The sequence below is a fragment of the Epinephelus fuscoguttatus genome, linkage group LG1 (assembly GCF_011397635.1).
Source record: "Epinephelus fuscoguttatus linkage group LG1, E.fuscoguttatus.final_Chr_v1".
NCBI classification, from domain to species: Eukaryota; Metazoa; Chordata; class Actinopteri; order Perciformes; family Serranidae; genus Epinephelus; species Epinephelus fuscoguttatus.
Window position 1 is genome coordinate 9,392,953 of NC_064752.1, and position 26,846 is coordinate 9,419,798.

The following is a 26,846-nucleotide window of genomic DNA, read 5'->3' on the forward strand; positions in this document are numbered from 1 at the left end:
GTATAGCACTGACAGTGGGGTTTATCTTCGGTAGCTCAGGGTTCAGCAACCTTAACTATCAAAAGAGACATTTTTGATTAAAAATGATAACAAAAAAAATGCCTGTATCTGCAAAATACATTTGAGCCTTACAGTAACACTGCATATTAGGTCTAAATTAGCTTATCAACATTAAAAATAGGTTTAAATGAGTATTCAATAATATGTTTTACCACAAGATGGCTCCTCTGCAGTGGGCTATTTATGATTATTTGGTACTGTAACTTAACATTAATGTGAAAGCAAATTAATCTATCCACCCTGTATTAAATTCTGTATTTTCCTCTGAGACTTTTATTTTTAGGGATTTGGAATCCATTGCCAGTCTAGCTAGGAAGGCTCAAGACTAGCCACCACTGCTGAGGTTTGAAAAAAATTAGAGGAAAAGGTGCCAGGCCATAGACATATGATGCACATTTTAGGGAGTACACACAACAGATTTAGTTAAAACAAGCATAATTTATTTAACTAAGATCAACTTAAATAACCCATGGAGTGCATAGGTCAGCAAAGTCAGCAATGAAAGCCATGGATAGATGTGTGTCAGGTGTCCTGTGGAGGTGTTGAAGCGAAAGCAATGATGCTAGGTGGATGTTTGCTGCAGGAAGAGAGAGAGCGAGTGAAAACATGAGGCGTCTTTAAAGCCTTGAAGGCCCAGGTGAGCTTAGTTCAGTTCAGTTCAGTTCAGCTTTATTTGTCACTTAGTAGCACTGGGTACATACATGTGAAATTCTTAGTCTGGGAAGCTCCACCATTAAAACAAAACAAGGACAGCACCTTAAAAACCAATCATGATAACAATCCTCCAATGAACTCTTATTCATTTTCATTTGATTTTTTTTGTGTGTCAAAGCCACAGAGACCCACTGGAGAGAGGCTAAATAGCTGCATATGGCTCCAGAGCTGCAGGTTACCTACTCCTCTAGCTGAATCTGTAATTGAAAAATATACAGAGTATGTCTCTCAAAAGAGATATGTTATCAGTCATAGGCCACTGATGTTGAAACAGACATATATATCCATAATATAATGCCTATTGTGATATTTTGTAAGGTAGAATTATATAGTTGCTGTCATCTTTATAGTTAATGTATAGTGCACTTGTTTTATTCTTCGCACGTGATAATTTAAAAGGCACACCTGACTGCAATTAAGCACAGAGAAAATCTGATTACGGGACATGTGAAACTTAATGAGCTCCCTTTTCGTTTTTAAAGTAAGCTGTCAATAAAATGAGTGTCAGTCTGAGTGTACTGCTGTGCACTGGAATTTTTGATTTCAGGTAGTGTGCGACATCAGGTAAAATGAGTCAAATAAGGTGTAACATATTTTTAAATATTAGCAGCCAGTCACCAAAAAATGTTACTGCATTGCTATTGTAAATGTGCTTTACCTTAAACAATCATTTTGATTAGTCGGAGATAAATAGGATGCACAGTGCAAAAATTGGAAAAATCACTGGTCCAAGAATTTGCAAAGTAAGGCATGTGACATGTTGGTTTTCTCCTTGTGGTTACTGCAGCTAAAACAATAAGGGTAGGCCTATAACACCAAAAATGGTTGTAGAATGTTGCATTTTTGTAAGACCAGTTTGACTTATAATCAAAATATTTTGACTGAGTACTTAATGCATTCAGGTAAATGAGACAAAAAAAATCAAGTAAAATGGGACATTTTTCTGAAGAGGAAACCAGTACTTTTTTTAGGCTACCAGGTGCCATAATATCACGACTAATGCTTTTGTGTGCCACCCTGTAATATTACAGATATTTTAGTATTTTTGCCAATTAAAATGATTAAAGATGATGTCGTGAGCCATCAATGTTACACACGCAAGCAAGCACACACATAGTCATGTCCATTGTAGACAGCATGGTACTAAGGAAACAGCCAGCAAAAGAACAGGGAGAGCATGGCAGAAAAGTTGGACAATCTTTTTAATGAATAGTTAGGTTACATTAATGGTTCAAGTAATTAATAACAACAAACAAACATGACCGTCCCATTTACCAGAACACATCATTGGAGTGAGGTAGTGGACCTTGATGCGTTTGAAGGTCCAGGTATTTTACTTGGCAACATATTTTCCTTATAGAAATATAACAGAGACCTATAACAAGTTGTAAACGTAACACTTAAGGTAGTCTTAAGAATTGTTTTTTTTTTTGTTTTGTTTTTTTGGTACACTACCAAAAAGTGTCACAAATCATCTGATTTCACCCTCTAGGTAAAAGTATGAATAATAATTCCAATATAAATAAAAAACATATGAAAAAAATCACTTATATTTAATCCAGAATCATTTTATTTCTCATAGCGATGTCACAATGGATGATTTGTCTGGAGTGGACTGAGGGTCAGCTGGATCCTCCTGCAGCTTCCTCCATGTTGGGGAGCATCAGGGGACCACGAGGGAACAAGTTCTCCACCACGCCATGGAGTCCATGCAACACACAGCAGCTCAAGCCACTGCGGGGCATCTCGATGTCAGAGGCCCTGAACCACATACCAGCCTCCTCATCATAGCACTCCACAGATGACATAGTGATGGAGCTGCCATAACCTCCGACCACAAAGAGCTGGTCGTCCACCACCTCAATGCCAAAGTAGCTGCGGGGGTTGCACATGGATGGTGCGGTGTCCCACCTGTTGGTCCGAGGGTTGTACACCTCAGCGGTGCTCAGTTGGATGTTCCTGACGGTGCCACCAACCTAGAAGGGGGAAGGTGAAATGTGTAAGATGAGCATTCACACTAGAGTTTGTATGTGCATTAGAAACTTCCTCTTGGCCTTCTGCATGATTCGGCTCTTTGAGACTTCCAAAAATGTGTTGGAATAAATAGCACCATTTCTGATAATACAAGGAGTCATTTTGGCTCATTCATGACGCTCAGAAAAATGTCTTTACTGTTTTATAACTGCTCCTCATCTAATTGTGGTGGCTTGCTCCTTTAATGCAGTGTATTTCAGTGTGCTAGTGAATGCAGCCTCAGGCCTGCCTCCTCCTCCAACCACACCCCTAATCAATGCCAGATTATATAAAGCCATTGGATTGTGTATGAGATAAAAAGGCTTTTTGGGACCATGTGTGTCATGTGACTACGTTGCAGCCCACAGTGGCTGCAGCGGTCTCTCTCAATACTGTACAAATTAAAAAAACCCATTTGTCTCTTAGAAACAAAAACATGGGAAAATAGGGTCCATGTTCCAAAATACCAAGGTTTCTTTTTAAATTTCTTGAGGATAAATGTATTAATGGTTTAGAATTAAAGAGATACCAGGAGTTTTAGTATAAGAAACACAAAAGAGTCAAGCCACAAGTTGTTTTTGTTTTTGCATTATCAAATTATAACATGGTTTGTAATACACTGTTGTACCAAACTTTATCAGTCCCCCATGTGACCACTGGCAGATGAATATCTTGATTACTCTCCTCCAGTGAAGCTCCAGTCACCGCTCAATGGTTCAATCAAACCTCTGAGCTACACATTAATGCCACACACAGGCTTACCACATAGATGTTGCCTTTGTAGGCAGCAACCCCCAGGCCATTTCGGCACGTCCTCATGAAGGCGATCACGGTCCACTGGTTGATGCTGGGGTTGTAGCATTCAGCCGAGGAGAGAGTGCGATTCCCGTTGAAACCTCCACAAACGTACACCTGTAGACAGATTTGGGGCAGTTACATTTAATTCAGATTTCACTACACATACAGGCAAAATAAATGCTTGAAAATCAGTATTCTCAAGGTCAGTAATGTGATAAACACTTTTATCTTTGTCAGAAACTGGCACTTTTTTTGACATTGAGATTTTTTTTTCAGTTTTTAAACCTACTACGTATAAAATTTTCATTTCTATTTTGAAGTTATAGACGAGGGAGGACAGGTCTGTTTATTTTGCTTTTGATAGTCCGATGCCCATTGATTGGTTACCAACCGGTTAATTTTTAAAGAAAAAAGCAAAATGACATGAAATACAAGAGACTTTTTCCTTTTGTCTGGTGCTCCATTAACTCAATGAGCTGTGGCGCCACATTTCTAACACCGGGAGCTAGCTAGCAGCGCAATTACTGCTAGTAACTGTAAAAACATGGTGGCCACCTTGCAGTCCCCCCTGAGGTCGCCCCGGTGAGCAAGTGGATTCATTTTGACCTGCAAAACCCCTTTACATTAGCACTATTGACCATGTTAGCACCACTAACCATGCTGACACTGTTAGACACTGCTAACGGTGCTAACACAGCTAATAATAGTAGTTAACAATGCTTTAAGGGGGTTTGTGGTTGAGGAGCGTACCCACCAGAGCAACCTGGGTGGAGACTGGAGGGTGGGTACAATGTTTTTACAGCAGTGCTGTTTAGTCGGGGTCTACTGCTGCCTTGATTGGTTAGTGTGTAAGGTAAAATGGAGTAAATATTCCAAATACAGTGTACACTTGAACTGATATTATTTTTTTTGAGAGGCTAAAATACGCTTTGCTGCAGCCCTCGTCTCCAGCAGTACATTAGCTTTCTTGCCAGTAGATATGGTTTATCAAAGACGCTAGCAAAGTAGCACATTACATAAAATAGGCACAGCAGAAACACCAGATAGGTTGGGCCACTATGTTTAAACATATATCTTTAAATATTACAAATATTACAGTTACGGCTGACAATGATGTCATCATGACATATACATCACTAGTCACTAACTGGTTAGGGTAGAACAACACAAAATAACCCCCCCCTCCAACAAACAGATAACATCCGTCTCAGTCATTGCTTGTTTCATCTCTGCTTCACTCACCTTGCCATTCAGAGTTGTGGCACCGGCCCCACTCCTCCTTGAATGCATGGGTGCCACCATGGTCCACCTGTCAGTCTTAGGCTCGTAGCACTCGACGCTGTTATGGTAAGATCGTCCACTGAAGCCTCCAATGGCGTAAATGCACCCATTCTGCACGACAACGCTGACATAGCAGCGACGGTGGTTCATGGATGCCACCTGTTGCCATGTGCAGGTGACGAGGTCAAACTTTTGCACAGTATTCATGTTAGTTGCGATGTTGCAGCCACCGATTAAGTACACAAAGCTGTTGAGGACAGCAGCACCGTGGTGAGCACGACAAATCTCTCCGGCGCTCACAGTGACCCAGCAGTTCGCTCGGGCATCGTACGCCTCAAGGCCTGTTGCAGCACTGCTGCCATCTTTGCCTCCGGTGACCAATAAGATGGTAGAAGGAAGACGTGGGCGAGTCAGTGGGTTACCGTAGACAGATTCTGAGGATCCATTCCTAAGCTCCATGAATGCTGTCACTGCATCATTGATGATAGGTTCACAGCCGTTGCTGTCCATGACCACAGCATTGTCTATCACGCCTTTTTGGAGGTAAATCCCGGTCATCAAGCCGAGCCGCACCTGGACACATATAAGAAGACACGTCAGAAATCATCTGTCCAAACTTCATACATCCTAAACCATTAGACATTTTTTGGTACACAATTTTCACTTATTTCTTTTTAGGGAATAAACTGCTTATTTGCACAGCTGCAAGAGTTTTGTTCTCAAGTAAAAGTGAAAATGTAACACAGTGCATGCAAAGCTGGGCAGACTACATCTACAGTTGACTTATTGTTTATTTACCTTGGGCAACAGTTCAGAGATGTGACCTCGTCTTTGGTCTGGCAGGTGGTTAATCCAGCGGAGGATGGCCTCAAACACTATGTTTTCCTGTCTCACATTGAGGTGGTCGTTCTCAGTGATAGCAGCCAGCTGCTGCACAGAGAGCTCCAGGAGCTCCTGTGAGGCTAAAGCTAACTCCTCAAAGTGGTCCAGGATGTAGTAGAAGACCTTGTGCTTCAGCTCAGGGAGGTGGTAGCAGTCTATTTGCCTCCAGATGCCGATGCAGTTCTCCAGGCATAGCTGGTTCTCCAGGAAGACGCAGCAGGTCTGAACAATCCCTGTGACCAAGAACTGGTCTGCAGCTGCCAAAACCTCCATCACGTTAACATCTGTCACAGCAACAGAGTGGGTGTAGGCGTAATTGATGATGAGGTGCATCATCTCAGGTGACACCCCAGGGATGGTGTACATCTGCTTGTTTGGGGTTGCCCAGGCACCGGTGAAGAGGGTGCTGTGGAATTAGGATTAAGAGGACAGCAGGGTTTTAGAAAGTGAACTGAACATGACACTATCACATCATCTGGACCAAAATGAAGCCTGAATCCTGAAAATCTCCAAAATCAGGCTAAATTTTCTACTTGTATGCAAAAAAACATTAACATGACATGTGCAGATTGGAGTAAAATGTGCTGAGACCATTCATTCAGCCATCATTTGATTTCACTGACCTCATGACCTTTCCTTTAGCACCACTAAACTTTACATTTTTAGCCTCACTCTGGGCTGGGACTGGGCAAATCTGATAAAGTAACTGCTTTACTGAAGAGTCTGACATGTATTGATGGTCCGAAATATGACAGTGGGACATACTGACACATGGATGTCAACCTTCGATAATGTGTGTGAAGATACTGCCAGTGTGTGTTGCCCAGTGGCACCCTTAGAGATTCTTCATAGGGGTGACACCAAAACCAAAAGCCATAAATGAATTTCAGGAATTCTGTTGTGATTATGAAGTCAACTAGTTGACTAGTTGACGCAGCTTGATTTTGGTTTCTTATTTTACAGTTAATATTAGTAATGATCTGAAGTTCATTCATTCATTTTCCATCAGCACTTATCCTGTTGGGGGTCACGGGGGAGCTGGAGCCTATCCCAGCTGACATTGGGCGAGACAGGTCACCAGACTATCACAGGACTGACACATAGAGACAGACAACTATCCATGCTCACATTCACACCTTTAGAGTCACCAATTAACCTGCATGGCTGTGGACTATGGGAGGAACTTGGAGTAGCTGAGAAAACCCACACTGACACGGAGAAAACATGCAAACTCCACATAGAAGGGCTCCCCCATCCCGGGTTCGAACCAGGCACCCCCTTGCTGCAAGGTGACAATGCTAACCACTGCAGCACTGTGCATAAATTAATGCCAGTACAGTTAGGATTTTGAGTGTCGCAACAATTTTGTATGTTTTTAATATTTTGTATCTGTACATGTGTTGTGAAAAGAGAAATGTACAGCTTTAATTTAAAGGAGTACATTTATTATATGGAATAAAAACATTTACGGGGAAAAGTTTAGGGGAAACTCATGCATTTTCATTCAGATATCTTAAGGTGAGAGTTCAAGGGACTCCTTTGCAAATGGCCATGCCCGTTGTTCCCCTGCAAAAATTTAGTCTAGATTTGGAGAGTTTTTAGCCCTCTTACAGTCAAGTTAAGCCGTGATTGTTGGTACCAGTGGATGCCGTGAGTTGTCTAGTTTTACAAGATACCGCTACCTTTGTGCTCACTTAAGAGAGGAGCACGCCTCAGCCTCTTAAAGACAGTAAAGTTGGCCTCCAATGTTGTTTTTATTTCTTAGATATTCTTCTTATCTTTGCTTTTTTCCCCTCTTGTGAATAGTGCACTCATTTTAATTCACAGGCCTCTGAACATTCTCCAAGTGTAATTGTGGGTAAAAATTAACTCAGTTTGTCTGACCCCATGCAACCAGTGACAGTGGCTCACTATGAGCTTTGTGTTAAGGGGCAATAGGCCAAAAACAGTTAGGAAACACTGCTCTGTCAAAAACAGGACAGGGTCGACATCAATGATGGCAATGCAGTACAAAACAATTCACTGTTTTAGATTAGAATCCACACTGGGTACAAATCAGTAGGCCTGAAGTGCAGAGTCATGTGAGGGGTAATATACAGAACAAACATTAATACATACAATAAATATAAAATATGAATAATAAATAAACAATGGGATGTCGGTATGAATATGCTAAGACACATAGGATGAACAGGAACAGTATTAATAGTAGTGCTCTTGTTAAATTTCAGATGCAGCTCACACTGTGATCACTATGGAAGTTTGAATGTGTTTACTTGTTTAAGGAGTTTGATATCAGAGTCTCTGCTCTGCTGAGAAAACCTACTCACCGAAAGTAGGGGCTGCAGCCACAGAGGATGATCCTGTGGGCATCGAACTTGACGTCACCCACCTTGATCACCACATCACACAGTTTCCCCTCCAGACGGAGTTCAGTTAAAACTGCACTTGCCATGTTGTGCATATTTTCCTCCATTTCACCTTTGTGAGAATTTAATGTGATGGAAACTCACAATGGTCAGTATTTTTTTTTTTTTTACCGTACTCTGAAGGTCCTCAGAGATGTTTAAAGATGTTTGGTTCCCCACATATACTTATGAAGTGTCAGAACTTCTCCTGAGCTCATTCCAGAATGTTTCTTTGCGACATCACAGAATCTGGAACAGGAGGTAGTGTTCCGAAAGTACTGCTAATTTGCATATTAAGATTACACAGGCCTAATAATACAGTAAAAGACAAATAACATACTCATCACTGTGGACTGTATGAAAAAGTAGGCTGGTCCTAACTAGCAACAAGAAAAGAAACTATATGTATGTGTGCATTAATGCCTAGAAGTAAAAAAAGAAACAGATTTGTATATCTGTGCACAATAGCCTCTTACATGTGTATTATCGCTCTTATCACCACATAAATGTTTGTTTTTATTTGCTAATATCAAATAACAACTGACAACCAACTATTACTCATGAGATATTTATTAACACAATGATTCAAGAATTAATTTTAAACTTTTTAAAATTACATCAAAGCACCAATAACACATTCATTTAAATGGGAAGTAGTGTATGATAATGTAAAATAATGTGATGTGTCACACACTTATAATTCCCACACACGAACAGCGACAAATAGGATCCCCTGAAGGTTTTTTTTAAACAAATAAAAAATCAAATTACATTTCTTAGGTAGAGTTTCCATTTTCATTCTCTCAGCACACATATGTTTTCTATAATCACTTATTTTGACTCATTTTGTGCAACACAACATGACAACAACTTTAAAGAGATGTGGTAGTGTCTTTGGTCTAAATGAGCCGACAGCCAATCAGAAACATGAGCCTTCTTTGTCTTGACTGATACAACTGTTAAGTTAATAACAGTTGGAGTTAAATAAAAATGACCTTTAACTCTGTTATGTAGAAAAAAGCAGGATGAAATACATTTCTTTTTTAAATGTACGAGATTATTTTACATTTTTTATAGTTATAGTTTTTTCTGTAGGCCTATATTATAACCTATTTAAACATGTCTTACTCATTCAGGCAAATGTGAAACACTGTGGGTCTCCATCTAAGTGTAGCTTTGTAAACAAATCAGTGATGTACGGCTGAATGTTGTTGTTTCTGACTCTTGATTGTTAGTGTAAAGAGCACTTTGAGTGAGGCCCCTCTCCTACACATTGTTTTAATTTATCGTAACACCATGGCATCATGTCGGCTATTATGTGCAGACTGAGATTAATGTCCTGAAGTGGGAATAATTCCTCATTTCAATGTGCCCTTTTGCTGCAGAGAGACGGTGTGCATTGGAAGAGAGGAGTTGGGGAAGCGTTGTTACCAACTGTTGCCACAGGAGGGCGTGTAGTGCTGTCAGGAGTATAAAGGAAGTATAAGCACTGGCTCCAATTTAAACCATCAGTGTGATGTCACACCTTGCACCATCTATCTTGCTATGCAGTCAGTGCCTAAACCACATTAAAATATTTTTGCAGAATAACAAAAAAAAAAAAAGAAAATCATAATTTAGTGTCTTTGTGTTCTTTGTTTTAGACACACTGTAATAACAGTATATGTAACAGTAATTAGCAATACTGTAGTGTAGACATTCTCTTTATTTTAGTAAAAGTACAAATAAGCATTAACATAAGTAAAAGTACTCATTAAGCAGAATTGCCCATTTCAGGTGGATCTAATTCTAATTACTTCATAAACTGCTGGATACTTGTGAATTTCCTCTGCGGGATCAATTAAAGGTTGAGTGTGTAGGAGAATTTTCTGTTCTGGGCTATTGTAGAAACATGGTGGTGCAACATGGTGCACTTTGGATGAGGACCCATGGATGTATTAGGAGAGAAGGAACATTGAATGTGAGGTCCAAAATGGTTCACAGTGAGTGCTGGACGGAGCAGTGATTGACAACAACCCCACCCACATATAGGGGTACTGTTTGTGGTGGAAACACTAGGGTCTAGGTACCATGTCTGAAGGGTTACTTTTGGATCCAAAGGTACCATACAGAAAGTGTTTATGGAAACAGGACTAAGTATGCCCTTGTAAGTGATTGCCACCTTAGAAATATGTTCAAAGATGAGCTCTCATTAAATCAAAAATGGTGTAGTTTCCAATTTAGGTTGGTATTTTTTTGTCACATACAGATGCAGTGATGCTGGCTGGGTAACACATATGCTGATGTTGTCCAGTGTTGAGTCTCTATGATCATGTGACGAGACATATGTGCACAATAATGTGTACTCTGTTGTAACTACCTTACACCACTGGATTCATTGCAGGTCTACTACAGGCCTTTAAAGACAAAATGTTCTCACCTTTACGGTCTAAAACCTGAGCTGGTCCTCATAGAGATAGTGAAAACACACACACACACACACACACACACACACACACACACACACACACACACACACACCTCCTTGTCTCTCCTCTCTCCCTCTCAGAGTTGTTCAGACTTGAGGGAGGAATGGCGGCCCCTCAGAGTTTCTTCATCTCTCTCTCCGGTTTATTTCTGCTTTTATATTTCTCTTGTGGATCTACGACCTCAGGCAGCAGGAGGACAAACCAGGAGCGATGCGGCTACAAGGTAAAACTCAAAATTATACGTGTACCGTGTTGTTTTAACGACATTTAAGCTCGTTAAACCTGCTGCTGCTGCGTCGTCTCAAGTGTCCCAAAAAGTTCCGTTTTCGGAGATGGTTCCGTCTGTTTCTCTCCAATCTCTCTGTACATGCACAGACAGCTTGTGTTACTTAACCTGCAAATTAAATTAACTAAAGTTTCATGGTCACTTTTGGTCCAAACAGTCTGAAACCCGCAGTGTTTTTAAAGTCAGGTTGCGTCAGTCACGCTACCTTTTCTTACCTGTCTGTCGGAGCTCAAACTCCGGTTCGGCCCATCTTTTACGTAACTGTAGACCAAACTTCACTTTGAAAACTGCTCATTTAAAGATCACTCGCTGTAATGTAACTCTGCAGATATAAGAAGACAAACTTTAAACTTTTTCTAAATTAATCTGGAGTCCTGCTGAAATCGGCATACAGGTAGTCCTCCATAGATGACTTCAATCCAACAAAATCTAACTTATTACCTGATTTACACTGTTCGCTGTCTCCCAGAAATACAGCATGTGACTGTGGCGAACTTAACTAAAATAGGCTATGTTTGATATAGAGTACTGGTTGTATTCTGGTTTGGAAATTGCATCTCAAAGCGCATGTCTATGTGATTTATTGGTTTGCAAACTTGAGTTATCAACTTGTTCAAACTGTAATAAGATAAGTTAAAGTTTTATTTATCCCATGTAGAGAAATTTAAGCTGTTAACAGTGTCCTTAAAGTTAGACTAGTCACACTCCTGTCCTACCTGCCCTGTCTGTCTCCACTTTTAACAAAGCCCCTCTTAAGAAAAGTTTCCTCACTTTTAAGTAATTTTCTGTATCTTGTTTATATTTGGTTGCATTCTGCATATATTTATTTTACTAAAGAGCACATAATTGTGATTAAACCTAACTCCAGCAGCCGAGGTGGAAGCTTATTTGTGCAGGCCAGACAAAACCAGCAGAAATTACAGTGACATGGCTTCTGCCTGTTGCTGATTTACATGACTTCAGGAGGTTAAAACACAGAGCTTCCACTCCTTTCCATTGGAGTTTTGTGGTTGGGGGGAATTACAGGTAGTAGAGCTGATTTCCTGCCTTTTGTGTGCTCTGTAAAAAACATTTGATGTGGAAAACAGGAATATGATGCACCGCCTCCACACTGCTGTTCTGCTCCTGCACTTCACAGTTGCTTTGTTTCTGGCCATGAATGGACCACTATTTAGCCTGCACCATCTTTTGAGTTCAAAATGTGTAAAGTTTGAGAAAGTTTAGCCTGAAAAAAGACGCTCAGTTGTGTTTTAATTGGATTTTAGCCTCAGAAAGAAAAATTTTCTGTTGACAAAAGACACACACACACTCTAAACTTAAAAAGATCAGTTTTATAGGTTAGTGTCAACTTTTCCCAAACTTTAGTGTGGTATTAATCAAGATGGTGATGTTAATGTTGCTGCCAGTTGCTGCCATAGAGTAATTCTATAGTTACTTTAGTAACCAGTTTTTTCCTTTTTTATACCAAAGTTGAGCAATAATGTGAGCTCAGGTGACGTTACCTGTGTGTCAGTGTTCACACAATTAAGCGTTGTTTTCATAATTGATCGTTATTGATCAATCTGCAGATTTGATTGATTATTCAATTGTTAATTTTAAGACTTGGTTCTCTTTTCAAAAGATTGAAAACCCCAGATATTCAGTTCACTGTCATGTAGGACAAAGAAAAGATGCAGATTCACACACCAGAGAAGCTGAAACCAGATAGTGCTTGGCTTTTTTGGTGGCATCGATAATCAGAAAAGTTTTCAATCAATATTCTGTTGATCAACTGATGCTTAAACTGATTGATCTTTAAGCTTTTCTGACAGACGTTTTAAAATGAAGTTGTGATTTTCTTTTTCGTGTCGGTAATGTGGAAAGTATCAGATCGTGTGTGTGTGTGCTCGCTCTACAGTTTTTAATTTTCCTGTGTTGATAGATGACTCCGACCTACCTTTGATGCAGTGTATGTGTGTGTGTGTGTGTGTGTGTGTGTGTGTGTGTGTGTTATCCCAGTTTCCTCTCTCTGGCTTTGAAGTGTTGTCTACAGGAAGCTTCACACTGTTTACTCTGCTGAAACATTCCTTCCTGCAACCCCCAAACACACACACACACACACACACACACACACTCTGTCTCTCTTTCTTTATCACGCCCCCCCTCCCGCCCCTTCCACCCGCTTCCCCTCTCTTTTCAGAAACGCACACATCAAAGGCTGCTGGATGGGGGTGTGAGGACCTGCTATTCTACAGGTGTGAGGTTATTAGTGTGTGTGTGTGTGTGTGTGTGTGTGTGTGTGTGTGTGTGTGTGTGTGTGTGACTCGTAAATGCTCTGCTGGTTTACGTGTTGGCACTCTGTTTTAAAAGGGCCTGAGTATATTAAGGCAGAGCGGAAAGAATTAAGAATCTAATCAATTTATTGTAGAGTTTTCATGCAAAAATTCCAAATATCTCCTTGTTCTAGTTTCTCCATTGTGACGTTCTGGTGCTTTATTTTATCAGATGTGGTAGTAAACTATAAATCTTTGGGTGCTGGACTGTTGGTTGGACAAAACAACATGACTGAAGCAGTTCTTAAAGAAATTGTGAAGTGCACTTTTTACCATTTTCTGACTTTTTCTGATCATATGATACATTAATTTAACTGAGAAAACAAAGCCAATAACTATTAGTTGTAGCCATTAAAGCCACAGTTGTTAACTTTTGTAAAACACAACTTTTTCACCTTAGCTGAAACTGTCACTATATTTATAGAGGGTTGCAACTGTATGTCATCTACACAAACAAGCAACATGTGAACGTGGCTCATGTGTTAGTGCACATGACCGTATTACTGACCTGTAACTGCATGTTTTAACACTTAATTAAGACATGCATAATGACTATTGTATTTTATATCTGTGCTTACTTTTTATTGCTGCTCTGCATGTCTGCATGTAATGCTAACTTGTGTGTTGGTACCTGGTGTTGCTTGCTTGTCTGTTTGTGCTAACATGCTGTTTGTTGTTGTGTGTGTATTGTACTGAGGCTCTGCCCTAACAGTCTATAGCCCTTTTTAAATAGGAATTGTGCAAATTTGCAGGAAAGCCCAGTCAGTCTTCTTTCAGCATTGGCAGTATAAAAACAAAATCAGGGAGTGCAGCAAAATGCCGCCTACCTACTTTTGTTCATACAGAATGTGCCTTTTTCGGGGCAATGGGGGGCGTGAGCAAGTAACAAAACGTGTAGCTCAGCGTGTGACGTAAACAGTGACGTGGGAGGGAAGCCGCGGCTAGTCAGTCCTTCGGTGATTCTCTCATAAGTCAGCCCGATCTTCATTGTCCCCGTCATTTGATGGTTAATGGCCTCGTCATTTGCGAGGGCAAGGAGGGTGCACAATTCCTTGTCTCCTCAGTTGCTCATCTTTACAGTGTCTGTCAGGGTTGTGTTTCCCTCTTGCTACTAGCTGCTAATTCCTGCTATCAGCTGTTTCCTGTTTATCCACTGCCAGTGGGTTGCATGTGCAGCGTCATCAACAGCTCCTCCCACGAGTCTTCAACAGCCCTTCCCGTTGCGGAATGCCGCCTCGGTCTGTTTAAACTAAAAGGGTTCTGCCAATATGACTACCCTACGAGGTGGGAAATTGGGCACCTCGGATCAACTCGCCAATCCGCCTCTGTGTGTATAAATGCTCGCAGCTTGCCGACAAAACGGCCCAACAATTGCCGAAGATCTGGCAGTGTAAAAAGGGGCTTTTGTTTGTTTGTTTCCAGGCTTGATTTGTAGAATGGTCACGTGACGATTCCTACAAGGATTGATGCTGTGCTGATGGACTTATGAGTTGTTAATGTTATGAACACTGCAGAGGTGATGCTTTGTTTTTGTTCAGTCTTATGTATTTGTTTATTTGGTGATGTTTTGTATTTATTTATCTCTGTCGATGCTCTTAAAATAGAAAAACTTCACTTATATAAAAAGAATACAGGGACAGTTTCAGTAAATATGATAGTTATTTTCCATAAAAGTTACCAACTGTACCTTTAATCTATACATTTTATACATTGTATACACATTACATGAGTAACTGTGTCATAGTTTCAGTACTTGTGAACATTTTTTAGGACTTTTATTTCCTTTTTGCACTTTCTCAAAGACTCAAAGATTTTCTTTCTCTGACTTTTCAGTGTTTTAAACATTCGAAAGGCATTTAACTCTCAATTTAGCAACTTACAACTGTCATAAAAATTCAGTCACACTTCTGCAGTTTGGTCGTGTCTGGCGAAAACAAAAAATCTGTGCTGGATCAGTGGGGATGGCACATCATAAATATGCAGGGCCTTCTCCCAAAATGCTGAACCTGGCTCAACTTTTGCCACAATGCAAAGTGACATCATCAGACAATGTGCTGCACTGGCCAATCAAAGACAAGCACATTACTCATAGAGAACTTTGAAACAACTGCGTCTACTGTGTCTTGGCGACTGCTGCTTTGTCGATATGATAACTTTACAGAGGTGTAAAATCCTTCTTCATAATATCATTAACTGCTGTGTTCTGTTTTGCTGTCTGATAAACCTTAAACTCATAGATCTATGACTCAAACAGGCCCTGCTGAATTAAATGGTCTCACCTCTACCTGAAACAATGTGAGGCTGTTTTTTTCTATCCAAATGTGGCTCTAGTTATCTCTCCTTTGATCGTTGGATGATTCTCTCACTGTCATTATTTTTTGCACATGTTCCTGTTCCTGTGGCTTCGTGTGTGTTAAATATGGAATTCACAGAGTCCCCGTACCTGATGAAGGAAACAGTTTCCTTCCCTGGATGTTTCATAAATCAAGTTACTGCAGAGTGCAGGAATGAGAGATGATTTAGCTCCATGTAAACTCTCTGTGCTTAAACACATCTGCTGAAGCCATCACATCCGTCTCAGCGGAGGAAGACACACCAGGAAATCATTCAAGCTTCCTCCTCTCTTTCTCTGGATTCTTCATCTCCTTCTTTTCTCTCTCTCACCCTGCCATCATTTGTGAAGCACGTTTCCAACCTCCAACCATGTCACGTATCCCATCGTCCTCCAGGGCTTCGGTGTGTTTTTGGCATCAGAGAGCCTCACGGAGCGTCACGGCTGGGTGGGCGTCCGATATGAAACACGTGTGCTCTCTGGGTTTCTGGCGACGGAATCAAGCAGAAGGTGAAGGATCGATGGTGGGACTTCACCTCTTCAGGGGAATATTTCCTCACTCACAAACAGTACTTTAAATATGGTTATAGGCACAAAGAAACTGTTTTCTGTTGCCTTTCACCTACAAAATGAAGAATGATTTCATGTCCTGTCTGTATGTCCCACTAATAAGATGATAGATGTTTTATTTTATTGTTGAACAGAATGAAAAAGTGTGAGGTTGGGTGTTCAGAAACAGGCAGAGGAAACCTTGTGTAGTCTTTATCTCCATGTTTTTGGTGACATTTGTTGCTCTAGGGAATACTTGATATACATATCCAGCTCTGATTGAACTGTTATGTCTCTCACATTGCACAAAAGTGGTGCATTACAAAGAGATTCATTGGCCGAATGATATACCAGCAGCTTGTTGACTGCAGTGATTGGCTTTTCCTCCATTTCATTTGAATATTTTGTACGTAGGTGAGTGTAATTGATAACATCCTTCCGTCACGAGGGAGCCAGAACTGGTTCTTGCTCCAACATGTGAGAGTATATTTGCATAAAACTTTCTCAGCTTTCCCTTCTCACCCTGCTAGACAACTTTAGCGTCTGGAAACTGGTATATTTTTAGATACATGCATTTTTTAAAAGTATCTTTTTGTGCTTTTAATGCAATTTTTTTCTATTTTAGACATGTATGTTAATTGACTTTTGTAGTCTTTTCTTTTAGTTTTTTTCTCTGAGTGTGTTTACTGTTGCACCAATACACCAAAGCAAACCTATTTTTATTTCATAAATCAGATTCAAATTTTTGACATTTTTTAGGTTAAACTTGCAAAGAATAACCTCCTGTCCTTATGCCAGTGATTGAGTCTGTGTGTGAGAAAATTAACGTTAGAGTCATGTCATAAAAAAGTGACAAAATGTACCAAACTAGCGTAAGGTGTTGAACCTCAATAACCTTTTTTGGTACAGGCTGAAATGTGTCTGTTCTGCTGGCTGTCAAAGAGCTGAAAGATCTCCTCACATATCTGGTCAAATTCATAATCTTGTTGGCTTATATTTTGGTGAGATAGCTCTTGAGTTAAGTCATAATTTTGCCAAATTTCTTGTCAAGCTCCTTGAGTTCAGTCATGTTGTAATATTTGGCTTTTTCTGTTCATATTATATTTTATCATATTTCTCAAATCAAGGTATCAAGAAAAGAATTCACATCTGTAGCACGAAAACTCACAACATTTCAAATAATACCCAGCCATATCACTTCATCTTCTCCACTTCTCTTCTTCTTGTCTTTTTCTTTTTTATACGTATGTTTTGTCAATATCAGCAGCTAATTGCAGACGCCACTTTCAGTGTGTATCTTGTGAGGAGTGTTGCATGTTCGGCCTGTTGAGACAGTCACACTCCCTTTGGTCGCATTCATGTGGTTCCTTCATGGCTCGGATGTTGGGCTTTTTAATTGGCTCTGTAGCCGCGCTGAGTCAAAACATACTGTGTTGATTTGCATTTCCATTACCAGTTGAGATGAGTCAAGTAGTGCTGAGTCATGCCAGAGATAGACAAAGTGTGGAGTCAGTTGGCCTCTGCTTCAAAGCAGCTTGTAGTGACGTTCGATGAGCTTCGTCTGTATTGTATTGCGCTTGAGCAGCACTACACCTATGCCTCCAACACTGTGAAAGCAAGGTGGAGGAAATTGGCATGTGGGAGTTTGTGCAGTACTGAGAGAATATTTATAAACTCAAATAACAATGAGAGAACACTGTAGAAGAATCCCTGCTGTGCTTGCTGGTGCACCGAGTCCAACTGAGTCAAACCATGCCAGCACATGTGTATGGAAAAGTGCTATAGCTGACTGTAGGGCCAGGTCACATGACTACAGTCTCTGTTTTCATGTAACAGAGCGGTAGTGAGGTTGGTTTGTGTCTTTTACAAAGAAAGTCAGGGTTTGTCCCGGTCCTGTCTCTGTAACGAGAGACAGAGTCTTTTAAAGGACAAACTGTCACAGCAGGAGAGGAGGTGCTCCTCCTGGGCGAGGAGGAGGAGGAGGAGGAGTAGGAAGAGGAGGGGTTGTGATGAAGAAGAGGAGCGAGATGGGGTGGGATGGGGGGGTCATTGAGGAGCAGTCATGCAGGAGGAGGAAGCTGCAGGTTTTGTTTCTGTGGTGGGAAATCTCTGGTTGGCTGCCCCCGAACACACACACACACACACACACACACACACACACACACACACAGAGTTTTTTCTCAGAGTTTGCTTTGTTACACCTCACTTTTGTTTCCATCTTTTTCTTCCTGGACTCGTTCCTCCTCTGGAGCTGCAGAGCTGAGATCAGATGTGATTTCATTTATTTTTTCTTCAGCGGCAGATCAATTGACAGATCAAATATAAGCAGGGAAACAAAATCTGATCATCTGAGTCACACAAACGGAGCAGGAATTATGACACTAACATAAGTGAATCCCTGATATACTGATATTTATCATTTACATTTTTTACTCTCAGTGATCAGTGATATGAAGTTAAGGAAAAGCTGAAATTTGTTAATGTTACTGGATGTTTGTTTCAGCATTCTGCATATTCACATTCATGCATGTGTATAACATTTTGACAGCACTACAGTAAATCCAACACAGTTTGGTTGTGGTCAGTTCCTGGGTTGTTAGTTGGATCAAATAGTGAATAATTGTTTTGGACACTGGAAATCTCACATCCTCTGTTGGGTTGATGTGTTTTCAGGCTCACTGGCTGAACAGATCTTCACTGTGTGTCAGCAGTAGGTCTGGTTTTTCCATCAGTGTGCACCTAAGATGATTTACAGATCTGCTTTACACAAAGGGACGAAGCTAACCTCGTTCTGTACTAATTGTCTGTCAGCAATAAAGCTCCAAAACAATTTAAAAAAACGCCTACGACCACTCTCCTAATTTAGTAGCACCGATCAAAGAATGTTAACTGAGCATGTATAGCGCCACCTCGTGAGGATGGGCAGATTTCGACAAACTTGGGCTGCCTCTCAGTTTGGTCTCTGTTGGAGGAAGTTCTGCTGTGTTTCCGTGAGAGTTGTCTTATGTTTAAGCGCAGCCCGTCACAGTTCATGTTCCATGATGATGATGCACCATGTGATCAGAGCTGATAATCAGTTTGGATCCAGTTGCATATTAGATGTATTTATATATGGACCAGCAGCCAAACAGCAAGACCTGAGTGGTATAACTTTGCTCGGTTTTGGTCACTAGCAGCCAACTGGATGTGGTGTTGTGTCAGCTAGTTACCCCCCCCCCCCCCAAAATGCAGACACACACAAACACATACATAAATACACATATATATTTCAGTGCAGCCATGTTGTCCCATATGGTAGTGTTTGTAGGTGTGTGTGTGTGTGTGTGTTTGTGCGTGTGTGTAAGAGACAGGAAGACATTAAGAGGAACAGGACTGAGTTTAAAGCCCTGAGGCATGAACACGACCCTCATCAACTTCACACACACACACACACACACACACACACACACACACACAAAGAGTGGTAGTAGTTAGTATGAGGTTCTTTGTGATGGTTCTTTTTTTTTTTTTTTTTTTTTAAAGAAGAAAGATGTTAGTGCTCCGACCAAAAAGTATTTGTAGTGTGTAAATCTTCATTGATCAAGGAGCAGTTCTTATGAAGTGTACTGACAGCATAACTGAACAAAATCATGAATACTTTGGTACTTTTCTGCAGTGGAGGAAGAAGTTGTCAGATCTTGCACTTAAGAAAAAGCAGCAATACCACAGCATTGTAATACTTTGATAATAGTAATAGTAGTAGTTCTACACTCAAAATCGTAGTAAAAGTACAAACGTATCATCCCCGCATAAACTTAAAGGTCCAGTGTGTAGAATTTAGGGAGAAGTATTGATACATATGGAATATAAAACAGTATTTTCTTTAGTGTATAATAAATAGTGTATAATGTATTTTTATATATATAAAAAAAAAATGAGATGAATGAAATCTCTACAGTAGCTGAGAATGGACAAACCAAACACTGGCTCGACATGAGGCCATTCATGTTTTTGCATTGGCCTCTGTAGTAAGCGTCCCGTCCGTGACTATCAGCGTTGAAAAAACACAGATTTTTTGATCTATTCAGTGATTTTATCGGTTTAAATCACCAGGGGTCTCATTTATAAAAAAATGTGTGGGTTCCATACTAAAACGAATGTACAAACAAAATCCAAAAATGGCGTGCTTCTAAATTATTCAACCATTTTTGCAATGAGACTTCCACCTTGCCATCTGTGTTGCCAATTTCCCATCTTCAAAATGTTAGTAACTATGGGTCAAAGTTTCTTCCATCAAGTCTGTTTTTGTAGTGTACAACGTTTGCATGGGAAGTGGCATACACCTTTTTCAGGCCCTGTTTTTCTGCATAAGCAATATTTATAAATGAGACCTCAGGTCTGTTTGCCTTGGTGAGGAAGAGACCTCTGCACATAATTCAGCTCCTGGTTAAAACCTCCTGAACGTCTGGATCTTAAGTTATCAGAGAAAAAAGGTGAGCACACAGTGACAGGTGCCAACGGCCCGTTTCCGAGATGCCAAACAGTGTTAAAGTTACACTGATTTGTGATGTGAAACTGTTAAATTCAGTGTGGTAAAAACCTCCTGAACAATGAACACTGAAGGGATTCTAACCAGGAGAAGTTTCAGTTGGTTGCAATCTGCAATCCCTAGCCACAACTACATCCCCCTAAAACTTAGACACTGTTGTCTTTAAGTAAAGTATTTTTTATGCAATGGCATATTTGAGAATATATATGTTGCATATTAGAATGTAATTATTGATTGATGGTTTACTTTTGCTGGGTAGCTTGTTAGTTTTAAGAAGGGATCAATTAAGTCTCATCTTTAGCTGTAAAAGGACATCATAATTTATGTGTTGATTATATTTTGTATTATTGCAGAGTAACATCAGATAAATGTAGTTGAATAAATTAAGCACAATATTTCCCTCTGAGTGAGGTAGACATGTAACATGGTAATATTCAGTTAGAAGAGCCTTAAAATTCTTCTTAAGTAAAGTAAAGTCTACATGAGTAAATAGTCTTAGTTACTTTTCGCCACTGCCTGTCAGATGCCAAAATAAACCAAACCAAATCTCAATATCAGGCTCTCGTCTTGGTCTCTGCGGACAGAACTGTTGTAGCTGTTTATTCCTCAGCTCATGAGCAGTCCGTTGATTAAAGGTCAGCCTGTGAGTGTGTCCCACGTTCTCTGTCCCACATCTGGAACTGGTCTGGTCGCCCCCAAACAGAATGAGGCAGAGGAGAAGTCTGCTACGTGAACCTTGAAAGCTGTAATTGAAGGAGTTCCTGTTTAATCAGATTCCTCCATCTCTTCTTCCTCACTTCCTTCCTCCTCTGCAGGGTTGGTGATTACTTCTCCCATCATCCTTCACTCCCCCCTTCTGAATCCTCCTTTTTCTGAATCCTCTCTTCTCACAGGCCTCCTTGACTCTCTCCTTGTGTCCTCTTTCCTCCTTGCCTCATTCCTTACCTCCAGCACTGGGATTAATTGCTGTTGATGTGCAGCTAGCTGAGCCTGCAATTAGCTGTCTGATTACTACAGGAACTGATTCAGTGTGTGTGTGTGTGTTTGGGGATTCCCGAGGGAAATTCTGCTTTCTTCAGCGCTCGAGTTTTCCCTCTGTTTATAGACTTGTAGCTCTGTGCTTTGTAATTGCTTTAAAAAGTGCACCACGCTCAGATATTGCGACATTTCCCAAACGTTCAGTGTGTCTGCTGTCTGTGTATCTGATGCACCACAGCTGCTTCTCAGATCTTTCTTTTGTTACTAATAATGAACCGCTCTTTTCTTTCTTTCCTTTTCTTTAGTTGTTTACTGATGTGACTCAGTCTGTTCAGGCCTCAGGGTGTGTGTGTGTGTGTGTGTGTGTGGAGGATAATGATTGTTAGTAGTCAAAAACACCTGGCTACAGGAAGGAAGAAAAGTGTGTGTCTCTGTCTGAAAGATTGTCAGTTGTAAAGACTGAAGGATTGGTTTGTGTTGAAGGGCAGGGTCAAGGAGAAGGTGGCGTACTTATGGTAAACGAATTGTTTGAATATGGAATTATCAAAGTATGTAACTAGAAAGTGTGCCGACTCATGGGATGTTAAATTCAAGTCACACAGAGGCGTTGTCACTTACTGGGGACACTCTGTTTGGTTTGAAGACGGGTGCTGACTGGGTAGAGTGTGCAGGGGACAGGAGATGAGGCTAATTACCAAGTGGTTAGTTCGTAATTTGGTCATAATTTCGGTGTCTGCCCTCACTGACAAAAGTCCCCAGATCTCATCATCTCTTCAGTTTGACATTTTCGTTGCCCTCTTTTTGTGAATGACTCTTCTTCTTCTTCACCCTCACCCTGTTTGTTTTCTTCCACTTTGGCTCAAGCTGCATGATAGAAACGCCATCAACATGCCCACTCACTTGTGGTGAATTCTCCAGACAATTACCTGCTGTATTCACACATGGGCTCAATCGGACATTACACAGACTTTGGACAGGGGAGCTGGCGGGGTGAAGTCCGTTTAATGTCCGGTCCAACTGATTCGGACATTTGTGTTCCCACGTACAGCTCCTCTGGGTAATGTCTGAGTAATTTCAGGTTTGCAGTGCATGTGTGAAAGGAGCTTCAGTCTGTAGCACTCGACCTGTCTGTAAAGTGAAAATGTTTGAATTGAGCAGGAAGTCTGTTATTAAAGATGGAATTTTACATGTGTATTCGGCGGAAATAGCATAGCATTCCAGTAGTGTAGTTACATTTTTGAAGAGCAGCAGCAACATGACACGTAGAGACCATAAAAACTGTGATTAGTCAGCTCGGGCTGCTTGTGTTTATCTGGATTGATTATAGTGAAGACAACAAGATGAAGCACACTGAAGAAAGGCTCAGTAATCTGCTCCTCTCCCATGAGATCAGACATGTTTTGTGATGAAGGGAAGCCTAGACAAGAACTAGTTGTGTTGTCCGACAACATCAGAAGGCAAAAGTGTTTATATCTTTCACAGATAGCTATACTCAAAGGCAAAGTGAAAAGTTGTCTGTCATAAGCTGGGTTTCCATCCATAATGGAGCAAATTTTAATGGAATTTTCCTTAAATCTGCAAAATAAAATACAACTTTATACACTCCTCCATCCAGTACTTTTATGTGCATATTAGCAGTTGGTTCTTCCTCATAAGCGCAAGGTTATATTAATTCTCCAGTCAAAAGTCTGCAGGTGAAGACGGCGCAACAAGATGATTATACAGTGGATGTATAATAACAGAGAGCACACTGGACAATGTAAATAGAGAGTGAAAAAAGGAGACGACGAAGAGCTTGCAGCGGCCCATGATGTTATGTCATGAGTGTACATTATTAGTTATTTGCTGGAACTGTTCTCATTGCCCTTCATTGTAGTTACCATTTTGGATACACCAACTTTTGTTTAGTTTCCCCTCAGGTTTTTTACATGCTAACTAAAAATGGTGTATGTAAACGCACCTATAGAGAGGGATATGACAAACGTGGCGCTGTTATTCCACCTCCAACAACACTGCTGCGTCTGCATCTTCATACAAAATCAACCATGATGCCGCTCAGTTTGTGATTTTTAGATGCATGCCGGTGTTCCGAAATCAAAAGAGATGTGACGTGTAACGCAACATCATCTGCATCTGGTATGACAAAACATTCACGTTGGGCAGAACTTTCTGAGCGATTAAAATGGCATAAGATGGGAACAATGATCATTTACCGTCGCTCTCTGCTCGGGTGGTAAGGAGCTCCCGTACTTCATTGTATCCACAATTGGCAGACATTTTTGGCTACTGTTCTTATTCTTTCAGTTAGCCACTAACTGCTGCTAGCTACTTTTTAAATCTCCTGTCTGAAACAGCAGTGTCAAAGGGGCTTAATTCACAGAATAGCAGCAACAGAAAATGTCCTCAAAGTGGGGAGACGATGAGGTCCAGAAGCTCCTTTCCCTTCGAGCAGAGGATGACATCAACAGACATAACATAGGGGCACTAAGTGAATGTTATTCTTTTGCTTCTGAAACATCAGCATGCTTTTCAAAATCACACACTGGGGCAGCACAATTCCAGTGTTGTTTGGTTCTTTGTAATAAAGTAAAGCTGGCAAAATTAAGATTCTTTGATGCAGCAGCATCCTGGGATCTCTGTGTAAAAGAGGATTTTAAGACCATCTGACTCGGAGGACATTCACAGTGTTGCATTTGGTCGTTCACATGAAAAGACGGAGTTGTATTAAGAATATAAGAAAACAAGAAACTAGAGGAAGTTGGACCATCAGTTCATGATGTGGGCCTGATTATTGGTTTCGGATACAGTCAGTCATTCTCGTGTCTAAAAGGTGTGGAGGGGACCGTCCAGCAAACACTTCTGATGCCCAAAGGCCAGGCAGACACCAAAAATAGCAGACCTTCATACATTTAAATGAGGCCACTTCACTGACACAGTCGGGGTTCAGACTCCGAGAGATCCAGGAAGAAAACCCTCTTGGCTGTCCTACAAAATCTGTCTCAACACAGTGTGGTGTCATCCGGCAAGGGAAGCGCTGGCCAATCACACATATGCATGAGCACGTTCCTTGTAGAATTACTTGGTAGTGTGAATGCTGTGTGTCTGTGTTAAAATCGTTGCTACTAAATAACATGGTTATTGCTGTGATAACTTTCTAGGTATCCAAAATCCTGTCTCATAGTTTGATGAACCACTGTGCAGAGTTTTAGTGTCTGTTAAGCCTTCAAAGTCAGATCCATCACCCAAACTGGACTTTTTAAAGGCTTTTTTGAACATGATTGTCCTGAGTTTAAATCCAGATGTGTTGCCTTGTCCTTTGTGTGTGAGGTTTGCTGTTCTCTCGATGTCTTGTGTGGGTTTCCTCCAGCTCTGTTTATTTTTTGGGTTACCTGGTGACCCTGCATGGTCTACAAGGAACATTAGCAACCTGGTTATTAATCTCTCTGTATAAATATCTCTAAGATCCTCCTGGTCTGTGCTCATCTGTGCAGAGAATGTGCATCTGACTCCTCCACATTCAGCCATTCAACTGCAGGAAGTCGCACCAGAACCAATTTTTTGGGGGGGTGGCAGGGTTGTGTCTCGGTGCAACCAATCAGAAAGTCTGCTTTTTTTGTGCTGTCGGTGAAAACCTTCCCTTGATTTTAATTAGACTCCCATTTCATGCTGCCAGCGGGACATCTGCGTACACAGCAGCACGTAAACCTCTACAGGTCAGAGGTCAGCAGTTGAGGCAAACTGAAGGCAACATATATAATGAACAGGAACATGAGAGGATCAAACTGTGTGTGTGTATTTCTGTCTTTCTAAGGACCATTTTGAGGGCATGTTTGGAAAGTGAAGACGTGTTTGTCCAATCCTCACCTTCTTTAAAGCTGTTGGTGGCTAAGACCTGGTTTTAGGGTCTGTGTCAGAGCTTGTTTGAAGGTCTGGGGAATGCACTCTGGCAATGAGGGTCTTCACAAGTCTGTAATTACAAACGTGTGTGTGTGGATGGGTTGTTGGGGTACAGTCACTGCTAATAAGCATGGCGCACTTTTTATAACACACACACACACACACACACACACACACACACACACACACACACACATACACAGTAGGGAGTCTGTCTGATTAGGTTCAGGTGTGTCTGTGGTTGTTGTGTGTGACCACAGTCTGACACCTCTGTAACAAGGTGGAGAAAGAGAAAGAGTGTGTGTGTGTGTTTCAGTGTGTGTGTGTGTGCAGCAGGGCAACATGAAAACAAGGTCAAAGCTGTAAAACTGCTCTGCTGTAACACACCTCATGAGAATCCACGTCTTTGTGCAGGGACACAGAGGAAGGGATTCTGTGGCTCAGGAGGGAGTCGACGTTGACACTTCGGCTTATCTCACCAGTCATCATGTGTCACTGTATCTGCCGTCCTTTGTGTTAAATAGAGCTGCTGGGTGGAGCTTGGACCGTTATTCAGCAGAACCAAACAACTCAAGTAGTGTCTTTGTATTTTGGTGACAAATTTTACTCTAGAAATACCCAATCCAGGTGATTTTACTGGACGATTTCAAGTATTGACGCCATCTAATGGAGCCTGGCAGGTGTCTTATTACAGTTAAGTTACTGCAGCAGCAGGAACTGAAGTCACAGGTTTTTGTTCCTACTCTGGTCAGTTAGAGACGAGCACCTGAAGTGTTAGCAACAGGCTAGTTGCTGTGTTTTGGTACTGCTTATAAATACTGAATTTATTCCTTCATATTTACATTGTCAGGTTGCTACATTCATTATATTTGTCATTTTGCTGTGAAGCTTCATTGAATTTAGTTTCAGCAAGTCTGGTCACCTTTGCTGCTATCTGCACGTGTATGACTGTGAACGATAAGATAAGATATAATGTAAGTTTTTGTTGTGACGCTGTTGCAGCACAAAGAGGGAAATAGTGCAAATAAAACCAAGTAGAAACAATGAAGATTATCAGTAACGTGCAAAAACCAAATGAAGACAAACAGTAAAGGGCCACAGGTTTGGAATCAAATCCACGGCCGCTGTGGCAAGGACAAAGCCTTTTTATATGGGGTGTCTGCTCTACTAGGTGAGCTAGTGGGTGCCCTGATCAGTGACTCTGTTTTTTTTTTTTGTTTTTTTTTTTTGCTGTTGTTGTTGGTTGGTGTGCGGTGTGCTTTAAGGGACATTTCTTTGCCCAGATGTGGCTGCAGAGTCAGCACTCCTTTCTATCACACTGCTCTCTGGCACAGGCAGCT

At 40.9% G+C, this 26,846-nt stretch overlaps 2 protein-coding genes across 2 annotated transcripts in view; one reads left to right on the forward strand and one right to left on the reverse strand.

Moving 5' to 3' along the window:
* Window positions 1-2,396: 2,396 nt before the first annotated feature.
* On the reverse strand, window positions 2,397-8,242 carry LOC125888024 (kelch-like protein 10). The gene is made up of 5 exons (XM_049575194.1): window positions 8,079-8,242; window positions 5,665-6,154; window positions 4,828-5,439; window positions 3,550-3,699; window positions 2,397-2,750 (listed from the first exon to the last, which is right to left on the reverse strand). Exons 1-5 carry the CDS (start codon window positions 8,222-8,224, stop codon window positions 2,397-2,399), a joined length of 1,752 nt encoding a protein of 583 aa, XP_049431151.1. The 5' UTR covers window positions 8,225-8,242.
* A 2,394-nt stretch (window positions 8,243-10,636) lies between these two features.
* The window catches only part of il17rd (interleukin 17 receptor D), a 39,965-nt gene continuing 23,755 nt past the window's right edge, over window positions 10,637-26,846 (forward strand). Inside the window, exon 1 of the mRNA XM_049581151.1 lies at window positions 10,637-10,847. Coding sequence (XP_049437108.1) covers window positions 10,728-10,847 — 120 coding nt within the window. The 5' untranslated portion in view covers window positions 10,637-10,727. The remainder of the gene's footprint in view (window positions 10,848-26,846) is intronic.